Source organism: Manacus candei, unplaced genomic scaffold (assembly GCF_025592945.1).
Source record: "Manacus candei isolate 608988 ecotype Guabito, Panama unplaced genomic scaffold, ASM2559294v1 h1tg000011l, whole genome shotgun sequence".
Lineage (NCBI taxonomy): Eukaryota > Metazoa > Chordata > Aves > Passeriformes > Pipridae > Manacus > Manacus candei.
Genome location: NW_026138059.1, coordinates 2,213,442 through 2,234,764, shown reverse-complemented (window position 1 = coordinate 2,234,764; position 21,323 = coordinate 2,213,442). Strand labels below are relative to the sequence as shown.

The following is a 21,323-nucleotide window of genomic DNA, read 5'->3' as shown; positions in this document are numbered from 1 at the left end:
TCTTTTCTCTGGTGACCACTGACAGAACTTGAGGGAATGGCCTGAAGTTGTGTCAGGGGAGGTTAAGGTTGGATATTAGAAAAAGGTTCTTCACCAGAGGGTGTTTGGGTGCTGGAACAGGCTCCCCAGGGAAGTGGTCACAGCAGCAAGCCTGACACAGAGTTTAAGAAGCATTTGGATGATAGTCTCAGGCACATGGAGTGACTGTCCAGGATGGTCCTGTGCAAGACTAAGAGTTGGACTCGATGATCCTTATGGGTCCCTTTCAACTCAGCATATGCTGCGTGATTCTATGATCTATTAGTCAAGAAAGTAATGGGAGGAAAACCAGAATACTTCACATACTAGTGTGCATCATTTCGGTTTTGTCACTTTTCAAACTACATTTCCTCATTAAAATGAAGTTTAATCTTTACTCAGAGAGTGTATTGGTTATTTAGAATTTTCTGTGAAAACTAATTAATTTTCAATTCCCAGTATTTAAACTCACGCTAGCTACACAAAAGTTTGCCAGTGTCTGAGCAATTCCTAACATAACTTTCTCTACTTAGTTTTGCAAACAATTCCTGCAGAAAGCAAATTACTTAATACAAATTGATTAATAAACTATGCTAGAGTGTTATCTGGCAGAAGGTAAGATAAATTTTGAGGGAGGCATAGAAGAACACATAAGACATCCAGCATAATTTGGTTTCAACCATTCAAATAAAGTTACCTGTTAGCCTCCACTTCTGTTTTATAATAGCGCTTCAATCTTCTTCTGACAGTGTTATCTACTTGGCACCAAAAAGGGTTCATGAAAAATTCATTGCAACATAATTGGTTCTTTTTCTTAATTTTTCAAGTTTATGGTTGATGGTTAAAACATAAAAGATTGTTATAGAAGTAAATACAGAGCTCTTGAAAAACATGGAATTGACTGGAAAGCTAGAATGTAGCTAAGGCACAGTTATCTGAACTACTCTCCTCTCCCTATGAAAACACATCTCCAGAAGATTAATATATATATCTCAAGTTTCTAAACATGTACATTCTTCTTACCTGATCAGTTTGGTCCCATTCTCCTTGTTGTCTGAGAGATGGAATAGACCAGATTGTCAGTTTTCCTGAGAAATGAATAGCTGCCAAAAGAGTTCCATCAGGAGAAAGATTCATCTTGAAAACTCCATCCTGCCAAACATTATGTCAAAGTAAACAAAAATACACACCAAGGAATACTCAAAAAAATTCCTCCAAAAATATTTTTTTCTATTTTAGGGAAGAAATTTTTACTATCTTCCATCCTGAAAATTTGACAAGCCCTAAATTATAAATAAAAAAAAACCCTACTCTAGAAGAATAAAGGTGAGACATCCATTGTGGCATGGAAGAATAAAAACAACCCATATAAAGGAAGAAAAGTCCCTTAACATGAACAAATCTTTAGGAATGTGAACTTCTGCATCATGTTGTTATACAGTAAATAAAACCTGGAAGTGTGGCATTCTTAGGACAAAGCCCCTGATAGCAATGCAGAGCTACTTGGAGGGAAAATTGCACGTCATTCTGCTGAACCTTCAGCAGCTTCAGTTTTCTACTGTCCTGTCTCTCAGGTCCACCCAAGGAAGACTGTTACCAAAACACAGTTCAGTACAGCTTTTTCTCCCTGGGAGCAAACTAGTGGGTAGGCATTATTACAAACCAAATATTTAAATTTAAAATAAAAAGAAAAGGAGATACAAGAAATACACACATGGAGAGATCTTGCAGGAGCACATCGTTCATTTCAGGACACTGAATCAGAATTTACAAATCTCTTGAGTAACAACAGACTAAGCAGCAACACAGCAAATATCAGATTAAGTCCATACAGATGAAATAATTCAACATCCGTAAGTAAACTTCATCAAGGCTACAAAAATGCTCCTGGATACGGTTTTCCTTCAGCTCTGGATACCCTAAGAGGCAAAACATACTTCTAACAAAATATTTCCTTAAGGATTCACAAAATCCCACACGACTACAACCAAATCTATATGCTATTTCCACAAGACCCTCTAAATATGAGTTCAAATTTTAAAGTCAAATTTAGCACCACTGCTATAGTAGCAATGAATAATAATTTCTGAAAATACATTTTATATTTATTCCCCCCACTCCCACCACAACTACTACGTTTTCAGAAAGATCATTAGGTTCTTAGATAGTCTAATCTTCACTGAAAGACAGAAAAGTGCAGATTCTCCAAAATTACATTGTTTATAAAATTCCATTTTGTTAGTTCACTTTTAAAAACTTCCTAATAAAGATTCACCTACAGTAATGTTAAAACTGTCCAACCAGTTTTTAAGCCGACACTTCCCCTCTTGGAAAATACCCCAACATAAATGAAGTACAAAAATGTTAAATGACCTCCATCAATTAAGAAGTTTTAATGGTATTTCTATAGAACATTAGTAGTAGGTATCATTTGAAGATATAAACATTCTTTTCAGGTAGATATGTTATTTTGGGGTTGGGGTTTTTTTATTACTTTTATTTCTAAGTTACATCTTTATGTCACAGAAAACTGACAATTGAGGAATCTGCTAACTGTTGTACAGTGGTTTGCAGCTATTGAGAGCACTGCTTAAATCCAAGTCTAAAGTGTGTTTTTAATTGAAAAGGGAAGCATTAAGGGTTTTTTTTAATCAGTTAAGCATTATTTATATTAGAAAAATTTCCTAAGTATTCTCTGATTATATTCTTAAGAAGCCAGAGTACTGTACTTTCAACTGTGGTTTGCTCAGGAATTGTACATGCCTACAATGGCAATTCTCTCTTTACGGATCAATTTGCATGCATAAAGAACAAAAGACTGTTAAAGGACTTAGAAACATAGAGCCAAAATATATAACCTGTTCAGATAACTGATAGTGGTATACATCCCAGATCTTAAAAACAGGTAAATGTTTACTTAGTAGTCAGTAATTACTCTCTTGCTGTCAGATTTAGATATTAACACACTCAAATTTACTGCCCACACACTCTTATCTATAAAAATTAATGAGTCTTTTGGCAAAGCAGGCAATGCTGCCTCTGTAAACAGCTTGACAACTTAAGGGAACTTCAAAATAAGATTTTGAAAACGTCAGCAGGTTGGCACCTAACATTTTCTAAGTGTCACTTAAGGTAGGAACACTAAGAATCCAATACCAGTATAGCTAGTTCTAATACACAAGTCCTCCAGCTGCTGTGCCTGCCATATTTTAACCCTGGTGTTAATTTGCCACTGAGAATGCAAACTGTATCTCACATATTTAAGCCATAATCTCTGAAATTGGATCAAAACATTCAAGGATGAATAACAGTCTCTGCTTTTCTTTGTTAATTTAGTACTGGCAAGTGCAATGAAGTTGAAGTTTAGTATAGCTACACTCAGTACAAGCTTTTCAGTAAAAAAACTTTACTTCAACTTTCTCTTTTATATTTTCAGTGAAGGAAATAAAATCTTTTTCCATTCCACCCTTGAGAGAGATTCAGAAAAATTTATTTTCCCCTTTCAATCAAGCATGTGACTTCTTTTAACCAGTCACCTAAACATCCCAAAAGATCTATTAAGGTCATTTCCTAAGTCCATATAACTTCCAATCAAGCATTTTTCCTCTCAGGAGGACACAGGTTGAAGGTGGTAGACACATTCTTTACTGGTTTTTCTTTGTAAAGAAAAAGAAGGGAAAACAAATTTTTTTATAAGAAGGAAAAGGGGAATAGAAAGAGGAATCAATCAAAGGCTACACACAATTAGTAGACAAGAGGTAAGAGAAGGTGGTGCAGTGGTGCATGGGCAGCTCCTAGGGCATATACAAGAAAGCCACGAGCACTGTGTACAAAGCCTTAGAAATACAGAAAGCACATACCTACACCTCAGTGTGACATTCTAACACCCACTCACTCAGGGGAGAGAATACAAAATCCATACCCAGGTTTTGTTAAGAACAAGTTGATTCTCATCAGCAGTTTTATTAGGTTCACATGCATCCCAGTAGTTAATAAACTTTTGAAGTTACTTAGCAAAATGTTTCCTTAGTATCTCAGACTAGAAAAAAATCAAGTCTTTGTGTCTGCCCTATTTAAGCCATGAATGATTAGTTTGAATCCACCCATTTTTTCTTCCCCACATTGTATGAAAATTTTGGGCTGTAAGGTGAGGGGGTTTTGTTCTTTTCTAGTGGGAGTGGGGTAGTGCAGAAGGCTGGGTTTTATTCCTCTTACTTCCCTCCTGGGCATATATTTGAGAAACTTATCACAATCTACTTTCTTCTTGTAGAATATGTAACACATCTAACATACTATGATTATTACATTCATTAACAAATAACCACGTGGCTTCTTATACCTTCCTTTTTGAATAAGTTTACATTTAATATTGAATCTACATCTCTAGACCTGTTCCTGAAATCCAATGATTCAAGCTTCAGCAGATGAACTAACTGGATTTTTAAGAAAGCCAAATAAATAGCATGCTTCCTCATTTAATCAAAAAGAACAAACTTTTAGCTTTAATTTCACAGAGTGTTAAGTTGCATAAAGTAAAACCTACTTTTAGTCAGTTTCTCAGATAGTCATTAATGGACAATTATGTTAGTAAAATACATTTCTGAGGTAGACCTAGATCTTAATACCTGTTCTGTTCCCCGTCTGCTGTAAAATCTTAAATTCATAATCCTTAATAATCCTCTTCTCTGTGCCTGTAAAAACAGAAACAAATCATTCAATGAAAGACAATTTCATACATTGTTTTATGCACCAAAAATTAAGTCATATCTCAAATACTAAAACAACTGTGCAGGATTCTTTAAATTTCCATAAAACTGCCCACTTCAAAATAATGCAAGGATAATAAAATCCAGTTTGTGTAATTTCGTCCACTTCATTAGGTATGTAACATGTCACAGAAAACCACTACTCATTTGCAATTAAATTAGCAGCTCCCTTATAATTCTAAGCAATACCTACACTGGAATTTAAACTGGTATATTGTGAATTGATTTCAGTATAACCAAGTTGTTACTAAATCAAACATTTACTTCTACTAGAAGCAAAAGAAATCTAGAGTCAGAGTTAAACTGAAACATTTATTTCAGGCATGCTGTCTTTTCTTCTAAAGTAATAAAAGGACAAACTGGAGGTTTTTTCCAAAGACATATCCCAGTGTACAACTGAGGAGTTCACACATTTCCGTGTTACAATATTTTTGTTCTTTCTTGTTGTTTTGGGTTTTAAAACCCCAAGTGATAATCAAGAACTTAAATTTCAAATCATACTACAGAAAAAGCAAAAACAGACAGATTCAGGGCGGGAAAAGATAACTACTTAAGACATTCACATCGTACCTTAGAAAATAGCAACAACTGTATTAAATTCTTCTTTCAAAAAGAGACATATTGAACATCCAGTCAGATAATTCTGGCAGTGACAATATTCATCCAGCAAAATCAGGACAAATACTTACTATTCTAACATCATCTTCGTAACTAGTGACCTGTTTGTAATGGGGAGAACCTGACAGAATTCTCCAAGCAGATATCCCACAAACAGCTGCTTTAGATACTCCATCTTCATCTGTTTCACAGCCTCCTACAAGGAGAAGTCTGTAAAATATATAAAGGCATATTATGGTTTCATATACTGCCACATTTTTTCTCATAGTCTTAAGTCTAGAGCAGTCTGCTTGCAGTAACAAAAACACTAAGTATACTAAGACAGTTAAGAGCCTCAATAACCTCTGTCTGTGGATAAATACCCTGAAATCTAAAAGTATTTAAATATTATTTGAATGTCAGTTGTTATTTGTGGCATTTATACCTATCCATTCTCTTCTGTAGCTTTCCCGATAAGTCATAATTCCCAACATCTAAAATAAAGTGAGTTTGTCTACAAGTTTGAGTTTCTGCCTCACCATCAAAACTATAAAAAATTATAGTTTAAGCCTATGAAAAGTTCTGATCATTCTGTTCAAGCATTAGGTTTCCATTTATTCAGGTGTGGCATAAAAGCTACTTCTCTTTCACTGAGGAACCGAAAGCATCAAGATTTGTTAATTCTGTTTTCTAAAGCCACTCTACTGATTATACATGTAATAATTTTGTTACACACAGTAGATGGCATTTTAAAAACTTTGACATAACTCATAATTATTGCTGATTGACATTAAACTGTATCAAAGTATTTTCCCTTGAAGCCCTTCCACCTTATTAACAAGCAGTTCTATATTTAACTAATGACTATTTTGATGAAAACTTTGAGAATATGTCTAAGTTTGTTTGGAAGTATCATTTTAATGAATAACCCATCAAAAAGTAAAGTATCTGCCAAAAAGGTGCAATTGTAAGAGCCCAGAGCTCAGACCTGGGAATGCTCCATTATCCCTTTTCCAAGGTTGCATCACTCCTGAAGTGCTCCCTAGAGGCTGCCACTCATACAGCTCAGCTCTGCCCTGAGTGCATTTCAAAACTTTTCCCACAAAAGTCCAATGAAAGAAAAAAAGAAAAAAAAAAAGTCCAGGAAGAAAATTTCCTTCCCCATTTAATCCTCTTTAAGAGGTCAGTAAAATTTATTGAATATTCCCAGGTCTCATGCTATTCACAAACCACAGATGAATAACAAAATCAGTTAGGTTGGAAAAGACCTCTGAGATCATCAAGTCCAACCTATGACTGAACACCACCACGCCAACTAGACCAACTCCAGGGACAGAGATTCCACAACCTCCCTGGGCAGCCCATTCCAATGTCTAATCGTTCTGAGAAGAAATTCCTCCTCACGTCCAACCTAAACCTGCCTTGGCGCAGCTTAAGACCACGTCCTCTTGTCCTGTTGCTAGCTGCCTGGGAGAAGAGGCAAATCCCCACCTGGCTACAGCCTCCTTTCAGGGAATTGTAGAGATCAATAAGTGCCTAAAGAGCAGACCATGTCTGCAGCATTTTGTGCAGCACTTTGCAGAAGATGATGACCAGAACCTGTCTCTGTACATGTTCCGCACAATTGTGGTGATGCACTGCCAGGCTCAGTCCCCAGCACTCTCTGGAGCAGCTCCTCCAGCACATCAGAGGCCTTGACAAAGACCACACTCTCAAGGGAGGATACAGATGTGCAGGTCTTGAACTGCTGAGACATGGGTTCAAGCAACCTGCTCCAGCTGATCCTGTACAGTGAAGGGAATGGATTAGATGATTTCATGGGGTTCCTTCAGTCTTAAAAAATGCCTGCAGTACCTCAGGTGTACTCTATTCTACAGGTTGCTACAAAGTAGGGTTGAAGATAACCAGTGTAATACTGGTCTTGAGAACAACAACTTCAATTCAGGCATCCAAGAAAAACTTGATATGCCATTCTTCATTCATCAATTTTGGTACAACAAAAAAATTTCAACTGAATCTGAAACCCTTCAACTCTTTCATCACAAGGCCTTCATCGCAAACTTTAGGCTTTAACATCAAACATTTTCTCTAGCAGTCTTACTATGGATAACCCTGACGTAAGACATTCAGTTCCAGATTAAGATACTCAAGCAGTTGTTGAAACTTACATTAGAGCTTACAAAGAGTTCACACTGAAGCAGACATTAAAGTTTTGTCAACTAAAGTGCACCATAAATTCCATCCTAGATGAAGGCTGCATCACAAGAGGACACCAGCATTTGGTATCTAAATTAAGGTATATAACACATTTTAACAACAGTGAAATTCATTATTAGACTTTTCCCCAAAACTCTTGCTTCAGATACATTCCCTACTGATATATTCTCTTTGCAATTATCATACATCTAGTTGAAAAAATTAAGTGCATTAAGTTCTTAAGTGCTCTTTTATTGCTCTGTAATGGGTAATGTGCAAATACACAGTAATACAAAGTGCAGTAAGTCAAGCCTTACAAGCAGTAAAGATAGTCCAACGTAACTTCACCATCTGAGGCTGAATGAAATGCAGGAAAGCACAAATTGACAAAGTTCAACTTATGCTAAGTGATCAAAGTTCACGTTATTGAATATGAAAACTTTCAGGTGTCCCTATATATCTACCATTTTATTTAATGCACAATTTTAAAGTGCCTGCCTTCAACTCTTTCTGGTTTTTTTTTTTGGTTAACAAGAAAATTTCAGCAAGAGACTCTGATCATGAATTTAGAGTTCTCCAATGTCAAATTTAGGAGTTTTCTACCACAGATTAAATTCAAAACAGAAAGCACTTGCCTATATGAAGGGCAAAACATCAGTTCTCTTGCTTTTGATCCATCCCATCCAATTGTGTATTCTTTCAAGCACCAATTTTTCAACTTTACTAAACCAGTTAACTGGTTTATATCTCCTGCATATAGCAGGAGATACTACAATCACAGGGGACTCTATCTGACTAGTTTTATTTTCATGGAATGAGTCATAATATTTCCTGGTAAAAACAAGTAATTCCTGAATGTGTATGCCACACACATTACAAAAACTTATTAGGTCAGCAGCAGATAGAACCACATTTCTCCATGTAAGGAAAGGTCATTTCTTTCCCTAGAAAATCTGCAACATGGACAACAAAAAGAGCTATGCCAACAATAAGCTTCCGTAAAAAGACAATTTTAATGACCAATGTTCTAAGCACAAACCCAGCACTGTCTCTTGTTCTTTTACTTCATACTAATATCAAGTTTTAAAAACATTAACCTAAGATCTTACAAGAGTAGTAGGAAAAACAAAGATATCACTCTCTTCGAGGTGGGAGGAAAGAAAGAAAACAAAACTTGACATTATTGCAATTTTTCCATTTCTTCTAAATTTCCATGGCAAGAAGTTGTCACTAGCACACACAAAGCAATGTCCATACTATTTGCTTGACAACTGGTTTGCTACATATTTTCTTGCTAATGGATTCATCCATTATAAGAGTTTAACAGTTCTGACATCATTTACTCAAAAAGTCACAAAAATTAAAAGCAAGCATAACCATCTATAATAACATCAGAGTAATTACTTGACTCTTCTTTGAATATTACCCAACATTCTTTGCAACACTTACTGTTCCAGCAATCCTAATATTAGGGCCAGAAAAGATAACTTTGGAAATGGTGTCAGAACCATTAACTCTGGTCTGATCAAAGGAAACAATGAGTTGTTTCTGTTGTCTGGTCAGGTAGTGCTACCAAAGCTCCATAATCCTCACTTACTACATCAAAACTATACATTTAGTATACTGAATATTAATTATGTGAAATTACTAGATATGATTTAGGTAGCAAGAAGCAAAATTAATCTCTCAAAATAAAAAGCTAGAAGAACATTACATCTCATTAATAATAATTTTTTTTTTTCCCGAGATAGATAGGACAGGACACTTAAAATTCACTTAACATTGAAGAATAAGAACAAGTTTTTAACAGTGAGCTTCTTCTGGTATTCCATAACCAAGCCTAATTTCCATTTAAAACTAAACAGTGATATAATGTACTGCACTAATGGGTTCAATCCTAGTAGATGTAATAGAAGAAAAATATCTATAATGAAGTTTAGTCCCTACAACTGAAAAGAAGTAGGAAAAAGAGTTGTTGAATTTATCTTGCTATATAGCAAGTTGATATTAAAAAAATAGGCACATTTTTAGCATAAGTAGTAGGCTAACCAGTACCTATTCCAACTACATTGGGTTCAAGAGCAGGCAGTCAATTAGGCCACCTTTCAAGTCTTGTTTCTGTAACCAACAGGTTATTAGTAGAGAAAACACATCACAGGACAACTCCAAATACAGAAGTCTGGCAGTTCCAGTCAGAACACTAGGGAAAATGGGGTGGCCAACAAGTCTAGCAGTCAATTACAAATTGACACAAATAAACAAACAAGAAAAAAAAAACCTCCAACCAAACACATATCAGCCTTTACCCCCACCACACTCAGAAATGTCTTTTGAAGCTACTCCCAATATTCTACAAAATGCACGCTGCTTATGCAAGGTACTCAGGCAGAAAGAACAGAACTTGACTTTCATTACCTAATTATTCAAGTGAAATCAACTAAGTCTTCTTTCATAGGTAGAAAGAGACATGACTAATTACTGATGCACTAAATACCAATTTTAAAATAGGGGGGTTTTCTCCCCCTCTATATCCAACACACTTCAATGCTTATTTTGCCACTTTTGTTCATCATTTACATATCACTGTCAGGTAGCAGAGAGCACTTACCTGTGACCAGGATGATAAATGACAGTTGTAATACCATGGGCGTAATGGCTGCTAAAGCTGAAACTATGACTTTCTTGGAAGCTCTGATTTGTTCCAACACTAAGTATGCAGGGAAACAAAAAAAAAACATGGATTATTTCAGATTTATTTTCTAGAAAGAGTAGAAAGAATTCCTTTGAAGTTAACTGCACCTTCTTAAACTAAGTCAAAATGTATGCTTACCTTACAAGATAACTTCTCAGTTCTCCACGATAATTAACAACGAGCAGTTCAGCTGACCATTGAGCACTTGCTTTGTATTCTAGAAAGATCAATCCAGCAATAGCATAACTCAGATCTCCTGGAAAACTTGCTGTCTTTACCCAAAAATGAAGATAGACATTGAGAGAGAAAGGAGATTTTAAAAAAAGTGTCTTTGTTACTATATACAATTTATTATATTGTATTAAAATAATAAAACGCTTTATAGGTTGTATTAGTAACAAAATACACTTCCTTTTATCTTTCTTTTAAAGATATCTTACTATAAATTCTGCAAAGACAATATACTAAGGAAATACATTTCATTCACCTTCACAAATCAGTTTAATACAACCTTTGAACATACAAAATAGCAAATATATTATGTGGGGCCTGTTGACAGCAGTTATCTACTATCATACCAAGCAAAAAAATTCCTCATGTTGCTCTAGCAGCAATATTTCTGGAATTATAATTGACTCTGTATATGAAATGCAGATCTATTACTAGTAATTGTAATTATTTGCACACACACTAATTAGGTGATTCTATATTTTCACTATCCAATGTACTTGCAGATCTACCACAATTCCAAGACAGATGTAAAACGTCCTCTGTGCTGTTTTAAGGGTTACACATCTTCTGTTGATCATATGATGGATATATTATAGTTAAACTTTTTATGGTCCGTTTCTGCATTGTATTCGCAGTGTAAACATTTACAGCAATATAAGTCATGACTTTAAAAAGGTCCAAGAGTGGAAATTATGCATGACCCTTAAAAAAAGTTCCACTATATCAATATTTAATCCAAGAGAGCACATACCGGTGAAATGACCAAAAGCTCACTACCCATCAGGTCAAACACTCTGACTGTTCCAGTGCTTTCAGCATAAGCAAGTAACGTACAGTCATGACTCCATGCCACTCTCCTCCACTGAGGGTTGGGATCCTTTGGCACTGTGAAAAAGGAATAAAGTTATTAATAAAAGTGAAATATAAATACAATCCCTTAAAAAGAACAAAAAGTCAGCTGCATCAAAAAAATGCAGGGTGTCTACCTGCATTACAAGCTTATTTCAAAGGACGGTCAAAAAAGAAAAGTCACCCGTTATGTCTCCTAAACCCACTAATTTTAACTATCATTTCATTTCAGATTCAGGTTTCTTTCATATGTTAATCATCACGAAAAGCAGAGGAGCTAGTCACAAAGCAAAACTATTACGAGATTCTTCACAATAGTTTTTAAGAAGTTACATTATCATTAAACTAAACCGACATCACCATTTAGCAATGCATGAATAACAAAAAATGACGACACTAAGTAAGCACATAGAGATTGCCATACCTTGACATTTTCCAATGATGGATACAAATTCATCTTTTGCAGACCTGCAGAAAAAAAAACTCATATGAATTTAAATATGAAAAGACACTATCCAACTTTCCATAATAAACAGAACACTAGAAAAACATTCAATTCAAAGGCCTGCACACCCTAACTACTTGGTCAAAAAAGCAGATAGTAGCTTTCGCCCTTAGGCAGCTACAGTAACTAATACTAGTATTTTAGACATCCTCCTCCCACTGCATAAGTACTAACATCCCTCATTTATTCGTAATGCTGTTCAAAATAGGATAGCAACATTTCAGCGCTTCATATAACTTTAGAAAAAAAACCTAGTCAGTATTCTTTAGGTTACGATTTTAGAAACAATGCAAGAATATAGTTACATTAATACAAAGAAACAAGATTTATTTTATAGTCTGTAAGCTGACATTTATGGTATTCACACCACTTTTGATTGAACAATTTTCGTACACTTGCTTCTTTTACATATAAATAGAAGGTCTGACCTTCTAGCAAATGGATTTTTGTGAAGCAAGTAAACACACTCAATCAAGATCTGTTCTACAGTTAAATGTGCTCTTGAACCAGCAAAGGAGAGCTTCTTGTTAGAGAGCAGAAGGGAAAGCATCAGTCTTGATGGCAATCCACACTACTTGTAAAATAAGGTGAAGTATTATACACGCCAGCTACTCTACAGAGAAGAATACTGGCTCCTTGTCCCATTTGTTAGGAGAGAATTTCTAGAGGGGACAGAAAGGCAAAGGTTAAAAAGACCGTGATTTGTGTTGAGTATTTCAGAGCATCTTGATTGTTTTTCTTTCACATCTTGAAACAGAGAGAGAGGGAGAGAGAGATACTTACATACAGCTACCTATAACATTTACAATTGGGGGATAAAGGAGGGGTTGTGTTGTTTTGGTTAGTTTTTTTTTAATGTGAAATTGCTGAGAACTAAGATAAACAGAAGGTTTCTGCTTTTATGATTATTCCATGGATAACTTTCACAACATATAACACTGCAAAATGCAGAAAAATATTTAAAAGTACATTTAGTAAATGACTAGAAACACTTTCTGAGGACTCCACAACTGTGTTCATGAAGCAACAGATAACACTAAATTACCTGATTTCTACACATTGGTCTTGAACAACTGCCAACAATTTACCATTGCTGAAAGAGAAAATACAGGTTTGAAAGTTCATTTTAAGTCCATTCCTTACAGAATGTGCATCAGTCCTAGGGGCTCTTCTGCAAGGTTAGATATAAATTGCCTCTTTCATAAATCAAAACAAATTGGGAAATATCAATTTTTTACTAGAAAGAAGATGTCAGTTCTATGAGATTCCCTTCAAGTCACTGAAATCTATCTGACATTCTTTTCCAGTAGCACTAAGAAAATAGAAACAATGTCTAAAATCTCATTGTAATAGAGGTCAGAATCAGATGCTGCTTATGGATAATTTTACAACAGTGACATCCAAAACTATGTATTGCTTTATCTGGAATAAACAACTATCATACTTCAGTAAGTTATGTAGTCTCCTTAGGAGTAGGTCTCCTGTCTTTGTACCTAACACACAACATAAACTAAAACCTTCCATACTACCTTCAAGTCACTGAACCATTTTTCTGTATATATTTATGCTTATTTTTAAATGCCAGTGACCTTACTGATGTTGCTAAAATTACCCCAGAACAGCTGGTTCTAGCACTGGAACTCCCACTTCTCTGTACATGCAATAGCAGACAAGTCTTGAGGGTATGCATTCACTTTCCACAAATACAAATTGCTTATTTTAAAATTACATATCCTGTCAAGTCTTTAACCAACCGAATTCAGGACTTGAGTTTGAGAACAACTGCACTGCAAATAACTTCACCTCAAAAGCCAGACAGACATTCAGACCTGAGCAGAGGTGCATTAAGTGAAAGGAAGCAGGTGGGAGCCCCTTAGTCAGCACATTGAGCTTTCTTTCACAGAGCTAGCTACCTGTGAAAGCCTCCGGAATTTTTCTTGACCAAAAAGAATAACATGACTTCAGCACAATATTAACTGAGCATGGTTACCAGCAGGGATGGCGGGGAGAGCAGAAGAAGCATTTATACATTCACTACCATAAAAAAATGGAAAAGCATGAGAGCTGGTTACCTGGCAAGGACAAGGTGCCAGTTGATCTGCTTACTAACGAGACGAACCAGTCCAGTGGGCAGAGAAAATTTTGCAGGGCTGAAATACCAAAAACATTAGACTAAATCAGAACCTACAACTAACAAAAGCAGTACCTGAGATATACAAACCAGATAATTTAGCTTTAAGGCAACCATCAATCACCTATGTGGTTTTAGCAATTGAACATGAATCAACACTGCACCCTGCCAACAACAAAGGGTAACAACAGCCTTGTTTGTATTAACAGAACAAAACCACATATTAAGGGAAACAATCATTTACTCATCACTCTTTACACTCTGATCATCAGTCAGTTTTGGGACACCCATCAAACGAAGAACACCAGTAAACAGGAGGGCCCCCAAAGAGGGTTAGGGGACTGGAGCACTTGCCCTACAAGGAGATACTGAGGGAATTGTACGTGTTTAGCCTGGAGAAGGGAAGGCTTCAGGGAGACCAAACAGCAGCTGCCTGATACCTAGGAAGTTACCATGAAGATGGGAGCAACTGAGGTGCATGGCAGGAACACAAGAAACTATGATCAACCCTTTGGAGGACTTGGTAGTGCTGCGTTACCAGTCAGACCCCATGATTGTAAAGGTCCTTTCCAACCTAAATGTCTCTATGAATCTAAACCAGGTTCCAAATCGACATAAGGAAGGGCTTACTTCACCATGAAGACAGACAGGCACTAGAACAGATCAGAGAGTCTTTGGGATGTCCACCCTTTAACCTTTTCAAGACCTAGCTGGACAGAGCCCTATTGAACCCAATCTGAATTTAATGTTCTGCTTTTAGCAGGACTTTAAACTAGAGGCCTCCCGAGTTCCCTACCAAACACTTTTATTAAACACATGAAAATAGCAACTAGAAACAATTATAAAAGCTTGAAATTAGACTTTAAATGACTACTGGAGGGAGGGAAGAAAAATAATTTAATTCTGTCTAAAACTGAATCCTCATAACTAGACTTACATGACAGTATGACGCCCAAAAAGTTCACCTCCCCCACCAAAAAAGAGGGGCAGGTAAGTGCATAAAAATAAACCAGAACACCAGCAATAGGGAAAACAGCATTCCCTGCCAAATTCAAGTACAGTATTGTTTCACAGGAAGCCACATAAACACCCCTTTTCATATATCTCCAAACCAACAGAATATCCTTTAAACGGGAAAACTGATATCTTCAAACCTGCTAAGTGCACCAACAGAGTAGTAAAACCACACAGCTGAAATTCTTCAGAAACACTTTATTTACCCCAATATATTTCTGGGACCACTTAATCACTCTTTGAATTAGAACCTAAAATTTATAAATGGCACGAGTGCTGCTCAAGTAGTTATCAAGCTTTTTGTGTGACAGTTTGAATTGTCAAGGAAAAAAAAAAATCAAAATTATTACTTGAAAGGAAGTAAACCCTGCTGTGCCATCCTTAGGGTTTAAGAGAAAAAAAAAGGAAAAACCACAGCAGCTTCACTTGCAATATAGCAGCTGGGAGTGGGGAGGACAAATATGTGTTCAGAGAAAGATGACATTTCAACTGCAAGTTGACTTTCGCTTCCGGTAAAAGTACAAAGTCAAACTAGTACACACTAGTTCTTTTCTAGATAGGCTTCAGCTGCAACTTAAGGGGTTACAACTTAATTTATGAAAAGAGACTATTCTAAGCATTGCTTGGACAATATTCAAAAGAAGTGTTCAACTTTCCTCTCATTAAGAATTACATTCCATCAAATTTTGATGGCTATAAAAATATTCCCAAATAGAAAAATTAAGCAATATTCTCATCAAACCTACCTGTACCAGAGGTACCGAAGCAAAAATAATGCAGGACCTACAATGGAAAGAGGAAAAAATTACATCTCTAGTGGTCTTAAAACACCCTCCGGCTTATAGAAATTCTCATGTTACAGTAAATGCAAATATCAGATCGAAAAAAATCACTATGCATTCTTGGAAATCCTAAGAGAAATTCCTACTAGATGAAAATGCAGTTCAATTACTGCCATTGAACACTTAGTTTATAAGGAAATTTTACATTTTGATTGTATTACATTGCATAGAACTGTCTTAAAAAGTGAACAGGCCCATGCAAGAGCTGGTAGAGAAAAAAAGGAAAGACTCAACAACGTTTTGCAAAACACAGAGCTTAAGTTGTTAGAAGTATGGTTTATTAGTTAGGACATTAGAACATTAGTCCCAACAAACTAATAGAGACAAGAAAGCTCGTAAAATTGACATAAAACTAAAAAAGTAATACTGACAATGAGAAATCATCTTCCTAAAAACATATCCTGCGCTCTATTTCCATTACAATCGCCACTCTAAAGGGCAGAAATTGTAACATTTACAAGTAATCCACACATTCTTGGAAGTCATGAACATAAGAACAAGTCATATTTACCTGTAATTGCTCTAGTGATGATAAATGATGCACCATGTTTTCTGTTGCCTCTTGGCTGCAATTATAACAATAATGATCAGACACTATATCACACATTTTAACTTAAATATAACATTCATACACAGATTCACGGATTAAAACTGCCTCCTAGCCTAGAAGCTCCTTATGTATTTTCTGTTACTCATGTCTTCATATAGTGAGTAATTTAACTGCATAAGCTAAAACAGGCTATAAAGTCAAATAATTTAAATGCCAAGATGCAATAAACAAAAACGTGCCACAGACTCTATTGATTCAACTTTGCCTTCATCTTTGAGTAGTGAGAAAAGACATCGACTTCTGATTATGTTCTCCTGTAAGGTATTATAAACCATTCCTTCTATCCCAAATTAATGCCAGATTGATCTGCTCAGAAGTCGAAGTACCTGGTGTTCAACATATTATGCTAATATCTAATTGCTAAGCTACATAAAGATTGCACATGAAAGTTTCAGAAACATCAAGCAAAACAAAGATTTTGTGAAGAAAAACTATTTTTACAACAAGTTATACTAGGCAACACAGCTGCTCTACTCCACACCATCTCACAAAGCCTTACCAGCAATCCTGTTCTACTTAAGGCAAAGAGGAACAACTACATTCAATATACAAATGAAAGCCCTCTCCAAACACAGAAAAAAGGGACAGAAAACAACACAGGATGTATATTCTTAGCTATGAGGAGATAAAGTTATTTGCCAGTAAGAAAGCAGAAAAAAGATATGACACTGAGAAGATAACAAAGATAAACAATAAGGAAGGAATCACACACACCTCTTCAAATAAGCAGTCATGCTTATACTTTTCTAATGAACATATTAGAGCATCACAAGCTGAGCATTAGAGCAGGTAATGAATGAAATTCCTCTTCCCTTCAGTACAGAATACATAGAGTAGATTTCACTTGATAACTGAAATATTCAGACCTCACCAAGTTATAGAGCAGCAAACACTGAAAGACATACAAATTTATCAACATTTTGAAGTATGTTCAAATTAAAAAAAATAAGTATGTGGGCTCCCAAGTTTTAAGTTATTGAAGTAAAGATTAGTTTTGTAGGCAAAGTTTGCAATCCATAAATAGTCTTTCAAATAACCAGGCTGTCATCTCACAGCATGTAAGAAGCAAACATGGCTGTACTAATAGGTAATGTTCCACATTCAGGAAATAACAAGGCATTACAGTAAAATAAGCGAGAGCATAAATTATTTATTACAGCTCTCCTAGTACCTCAGGGAGAACTGCAATTTCCTAGGGACCTTAAAAGCAGAGCTTGTTAAAGTTTTTGGATTAAGAAAATTTCACAGTAAAAACATTCCCAAAATTGCTTATATCTCTTTAGAATTTTTTTGAATATTTTAGGTGTACACTTCTGAGCTTTAACTACAGGCTTCTATTCCATACATCTTAAACTCCTCAAAAACTGATTTACTATTATACTCTGAAGATCTGAATTTTATTTTTTATAATATATTCTTATCACATCAGCAACAGCAATGACTACCAGATCTGCTATATTTCTTTTTTAATTCATTCCTGTTTGGAAAAACACTTTCAACTTCTCCCTCCCTACAGCACTCCAGAAATAAAATGTACTTTCCTGCTGATAAAACACTCAGTTTTGGATTTTCTTGCACACCCTGCAAGGTTGCTGGGGGTGGAGCAGGGGAGGGTGTTGGGGAAGTCTCAAAACATTAGATTACAATGAAAAAGCCTCCCAGAGCCAAGTGATACATATGGAAATATAGACTGGAGAAAAGGAAAAGTTCAATCAGCCTTTATTTCCACAAATGATTTCATGAGTCCTCCCTTGCAAAATTACCCACTGCCACTGCCTCATTCACTATTTTCACTGATTAACTATTCAGTAATTACTTTTATTCTCGTTACACATTTCTTCGGGGTTCTCAAACAGTGCATTATATACAATCACCTCACTATACTGAATACAGACTGCTTGATTTCCACACCACTCTCTCCTCTGCCACAGTCAGTCCCTTGCATGTTTCCTTCACAAATAACTGTTATATCCCCCTGTCTTCTCCCCCACCCTACGAAAAGAAATTCTTATTGTTAAATTCAATACAGGTGAATGGCAACACTAACAAGAACTAAAATCACAGCTAATTTGGGGGTTGAACCTAAGAAATCCATGCCAGTTTTATCAGCATCTTGAATTTAAAATGACTTTACATCTTCATCACAGGACGCATATTCCAACAGTCATAATTAAAGATATAAGTTCTCAGTGCTCTGAAATTAAAAATGAATCATCCCAAATGAGGTAACAGAAAAATAAAACAAAGCCAGTAGAGATCTGTGAAAGTTTAAGGTCTTGCTTTGTAGCCTAGATTACTGCATAGGAAGACATTTAATTTCATTTCCCAGTGCAGCATTCAACTTCCTTTCCCTTTCTACTATTTCTCACCTCATTCATTCCAAGACATTCAGTTCTACAAGGTAGGAAGTGTTCTGTGACTTTTTCTGAAAAGTGTGAATAAACCAGGATTGAAAGGGATACAAAAGGAAAGATGTTTCAAAAGGAAAGTCAAAATCACCTATGTAAAATCATAGTTACGACATCTTAAGGCAAAATCTAACTCATACTGACAAAATCATCTGTTTGCCTATGACTGTCAGTGTAAAATCTATTTCCCACTAAAAAGGTAAAAAGACTATCAGAAGTGTCCTTGGCTACTACCAGTTCTTAAGAATGTAAATCCAAACAAAGCACATAGCATATTTTCAAACCTTCCTATTTCTGCCATTCAAAATAGATATTATCTTGAAAATAAAATAAATAGGTAAGAAAAATCAAGTTTAAAATAGTCAATACCATTAAGCATAAAACTTTGTTAAAATACTTCCATAAATGACTTCTGGTGTGAAATACACTAACAACTTCGGTTGCTTCAGTGGACTTAAAAGCCACTGTAAGAAAGAAAGAAACCCACATTCTTTGCATCCTCTACGTCCAAACCAGACAAGAGCAGACATAGAGGCAGCTAGCTTAGCACACTGCAGGGGAAAAGATGAAAAAGGAAAGATGGAAGTGCTTCTCAGTTTTTCCACTGGCCCATTAAGAAACAACTACTACAACTGAAAACTTGTAGTACAAGAGCAATATCTTCTGAGTTCTTAAGCTTTGGCATCCATTTGTGTGCCTTGCATAGACAGTGATACACTTTCGCCGTTTAGCCCACTCCTGCAAATGCTGATGCAACCATTCTGATACACAAGTCCAGAGAGAGATCTAATTCTCCTCATGCAAGGTAAATTCAATGAAGATGCTGTTGTTACCAGGACAGCTTCCACAGCTCTCTGTGCAGCAGTTTCCGGAGATGAGACCAGCACTTCATTCACCACAGCTTCCCTTGTATCAGCTCAACAGTAAAACCTGACATACGTGTTCAATGAGCAAGAAATAATTCAGGACACCCCCAGAAGCACAAACCAGGGTAGGAATTAAGTGACGAGAAAGTACGACAAGAGCAGAAGGGCTGCGGGGACCCCTTTGGTGCCCGTCAGTCACGCCCCTGGAGGTCCCAGCGCGCCCCCAGGGCGCGTCCCCGCCCGCGCCGACGTGGCCGGTCCCCTCCCCCGCCCGCGGCCGCGCCGCGGCCACACGCACCTGCACCTCCGTCTCCAGAGGCCACTCGGTGTTGACCAGCAGGTCGTACAGGATGTTCTCCTCGCCGCTCTCCCCCTCCTCGCCGGCGCCGGCCATCGCGCGCTCCCGGGGCCCCGTCCCGCCGTTCCCGCTGTCCCCGCCGGAGGCGGCCATGCCGGGCCGGGCCGGGCAGTACCGCCCTCCCCGCGCCGCCGCCGCGACGGCGCCCGGCAGGGGCCAAACGGCTCCGCGTTAACTCTTGCGGCGCCGGCCCCGGGAGAGAGTGAGGGCGCTCGGGATAGGGAATGCCTGATGTGGGCGAGGCCTGAGCGTATTAATTAAACCCATACTGGATAATTAAAGAAAATGGGGGAGAAAAAAAGCAAAAGGTGTATTTCTCACAAATTCTTCTTCCAGTGGTGCTGTGTAGGACTCATAGGGTTCAGCTCTGCCAAGCAGATAAAATGAGCCTGTTTATAAGTTGTGGGCCCCTCACTTCCAAAAGGACATTAAGGTGATGGAGTGAGTCCAGAGGAGGTCAGCGGGGCTGGTGAAGGGTCTGGAGCACAAGTCCTATGATGAGCAGCTGAGGGAGCTTGGGGTGTTCAGCCTGGAGAAGAGGAGGCTCAGGGGAGACCTCATCACTCTCCACAAATACCTGAAAGGAGGTTGTAACCGGGTGGGGATCTGTCTCTTCTCCCAGGCAACCAGCAGCAGGACAAGAGGACACAGCCTCAAGCTGAACCAGGGGAGGTTTAGACTGGACATTAGGAAGAAATTCTTCACAGAAAGGGTGATTAGACAGAATTAGGCAGAAATGGGCTGCCCAGGGAGGTGGTGGAGTCACCATCCCTGGAGGTGTTTGAGGAAAGACTGGATGTGGCACTCGGTGCCATGGTCTAGTTGACATGGTGATGTTTGGTCATACGTTGGACACAATGATCTCAGAGGTCTTTTCCAACTTAATTGATTCTGTGATTCTTTGAAATAATTATGTAAGAACTGAGGTTTCAGCCTCTGTCCTGCGAATTCATTATTTGTAAAATAGAAATAAAATTACCTCACACCCAGCCACCTCTGCTCCTGTACTCTAATTTTTGCTTGAGTCTAGTACGTGTTTTCTTGTAGGCAACTGTGTCGCCTAGAATTAGGTTAAACTAAAATTTAAATTCTCAAACTAGGGATTCAGGGCAATATGAAAGCTCTCTTGGATACCTGGGAAATACTTCAAGAAGAAACAACCGCTGAGAAAAAAAATGCCTTTTGACTGTCTCTTTACTTAACATTTCTTTAACTGTATTTGACAATGTAGCTTGTACAG

General features: G+C 37.1%; 1 protein-coding gene across 2 annotated transcripts in view; it reads right to left on the bottom strand.

Annotated features, from left to right (window-relative positions):
- The window catches only part of NBAS (NBAS subunit of NRZ tethering complex), a 167,042-nt gene extending 146,841 nt beyond the window's left edge, over positions 1-20,201 (bottom strand). For both annotated transcript variants that reach the window (XM_051778244.1, XM_051778245.1), the window contains exons 1-12: positions 20,024-20,201; positions 16,353-16,407; positions 15,746-15,782; positions 13,927-14,004; positions 12,900-12,947; positions 11,774-11,817; positions 11,252-11,385; positions 10,408-10,541; positions 10,186-10,284; positions 5,474-5,612; positions 4,644-4,709; positions 1,042-1,170 (exon numbers count right to left, since the gene is read on the bottom strand). In XM_051778244.1, the coding sequence (XP_051634204.1) occupies positions 1,042-1,170; positions 4,644-4,709; positions 5,474-5,612; positions 10,186-10,284; positions 10,408-10,541; positions 11,252-11,385; positions 11,774-11,817; positions 12,900-12,947; positions 13,927-14,004; positions 15,746-15,782; positions 16,353-16,407; positions 20,024-20,176 (1,116 nt within the window). In that variant the 5' untranslated portion in view covers positions 20,177-20,201. The remainder of the gene's footprint in view (positions 1-1,041; positions 1,171-4,643; positions 4,710-5,473; positions 5,613-10,185; positions 10,285-10,407; positions 10,542-11,251; positions 11,386-11,773; positions 11,818-12,899; positions 12,948-13,926; positions 14,005-15,745; positions 15,783-16,352; positions 16,408-20,023) is intronic.
- Between the last annotated feature and the right edge of the window lie 1,122 nt (positions 20,202-21,323).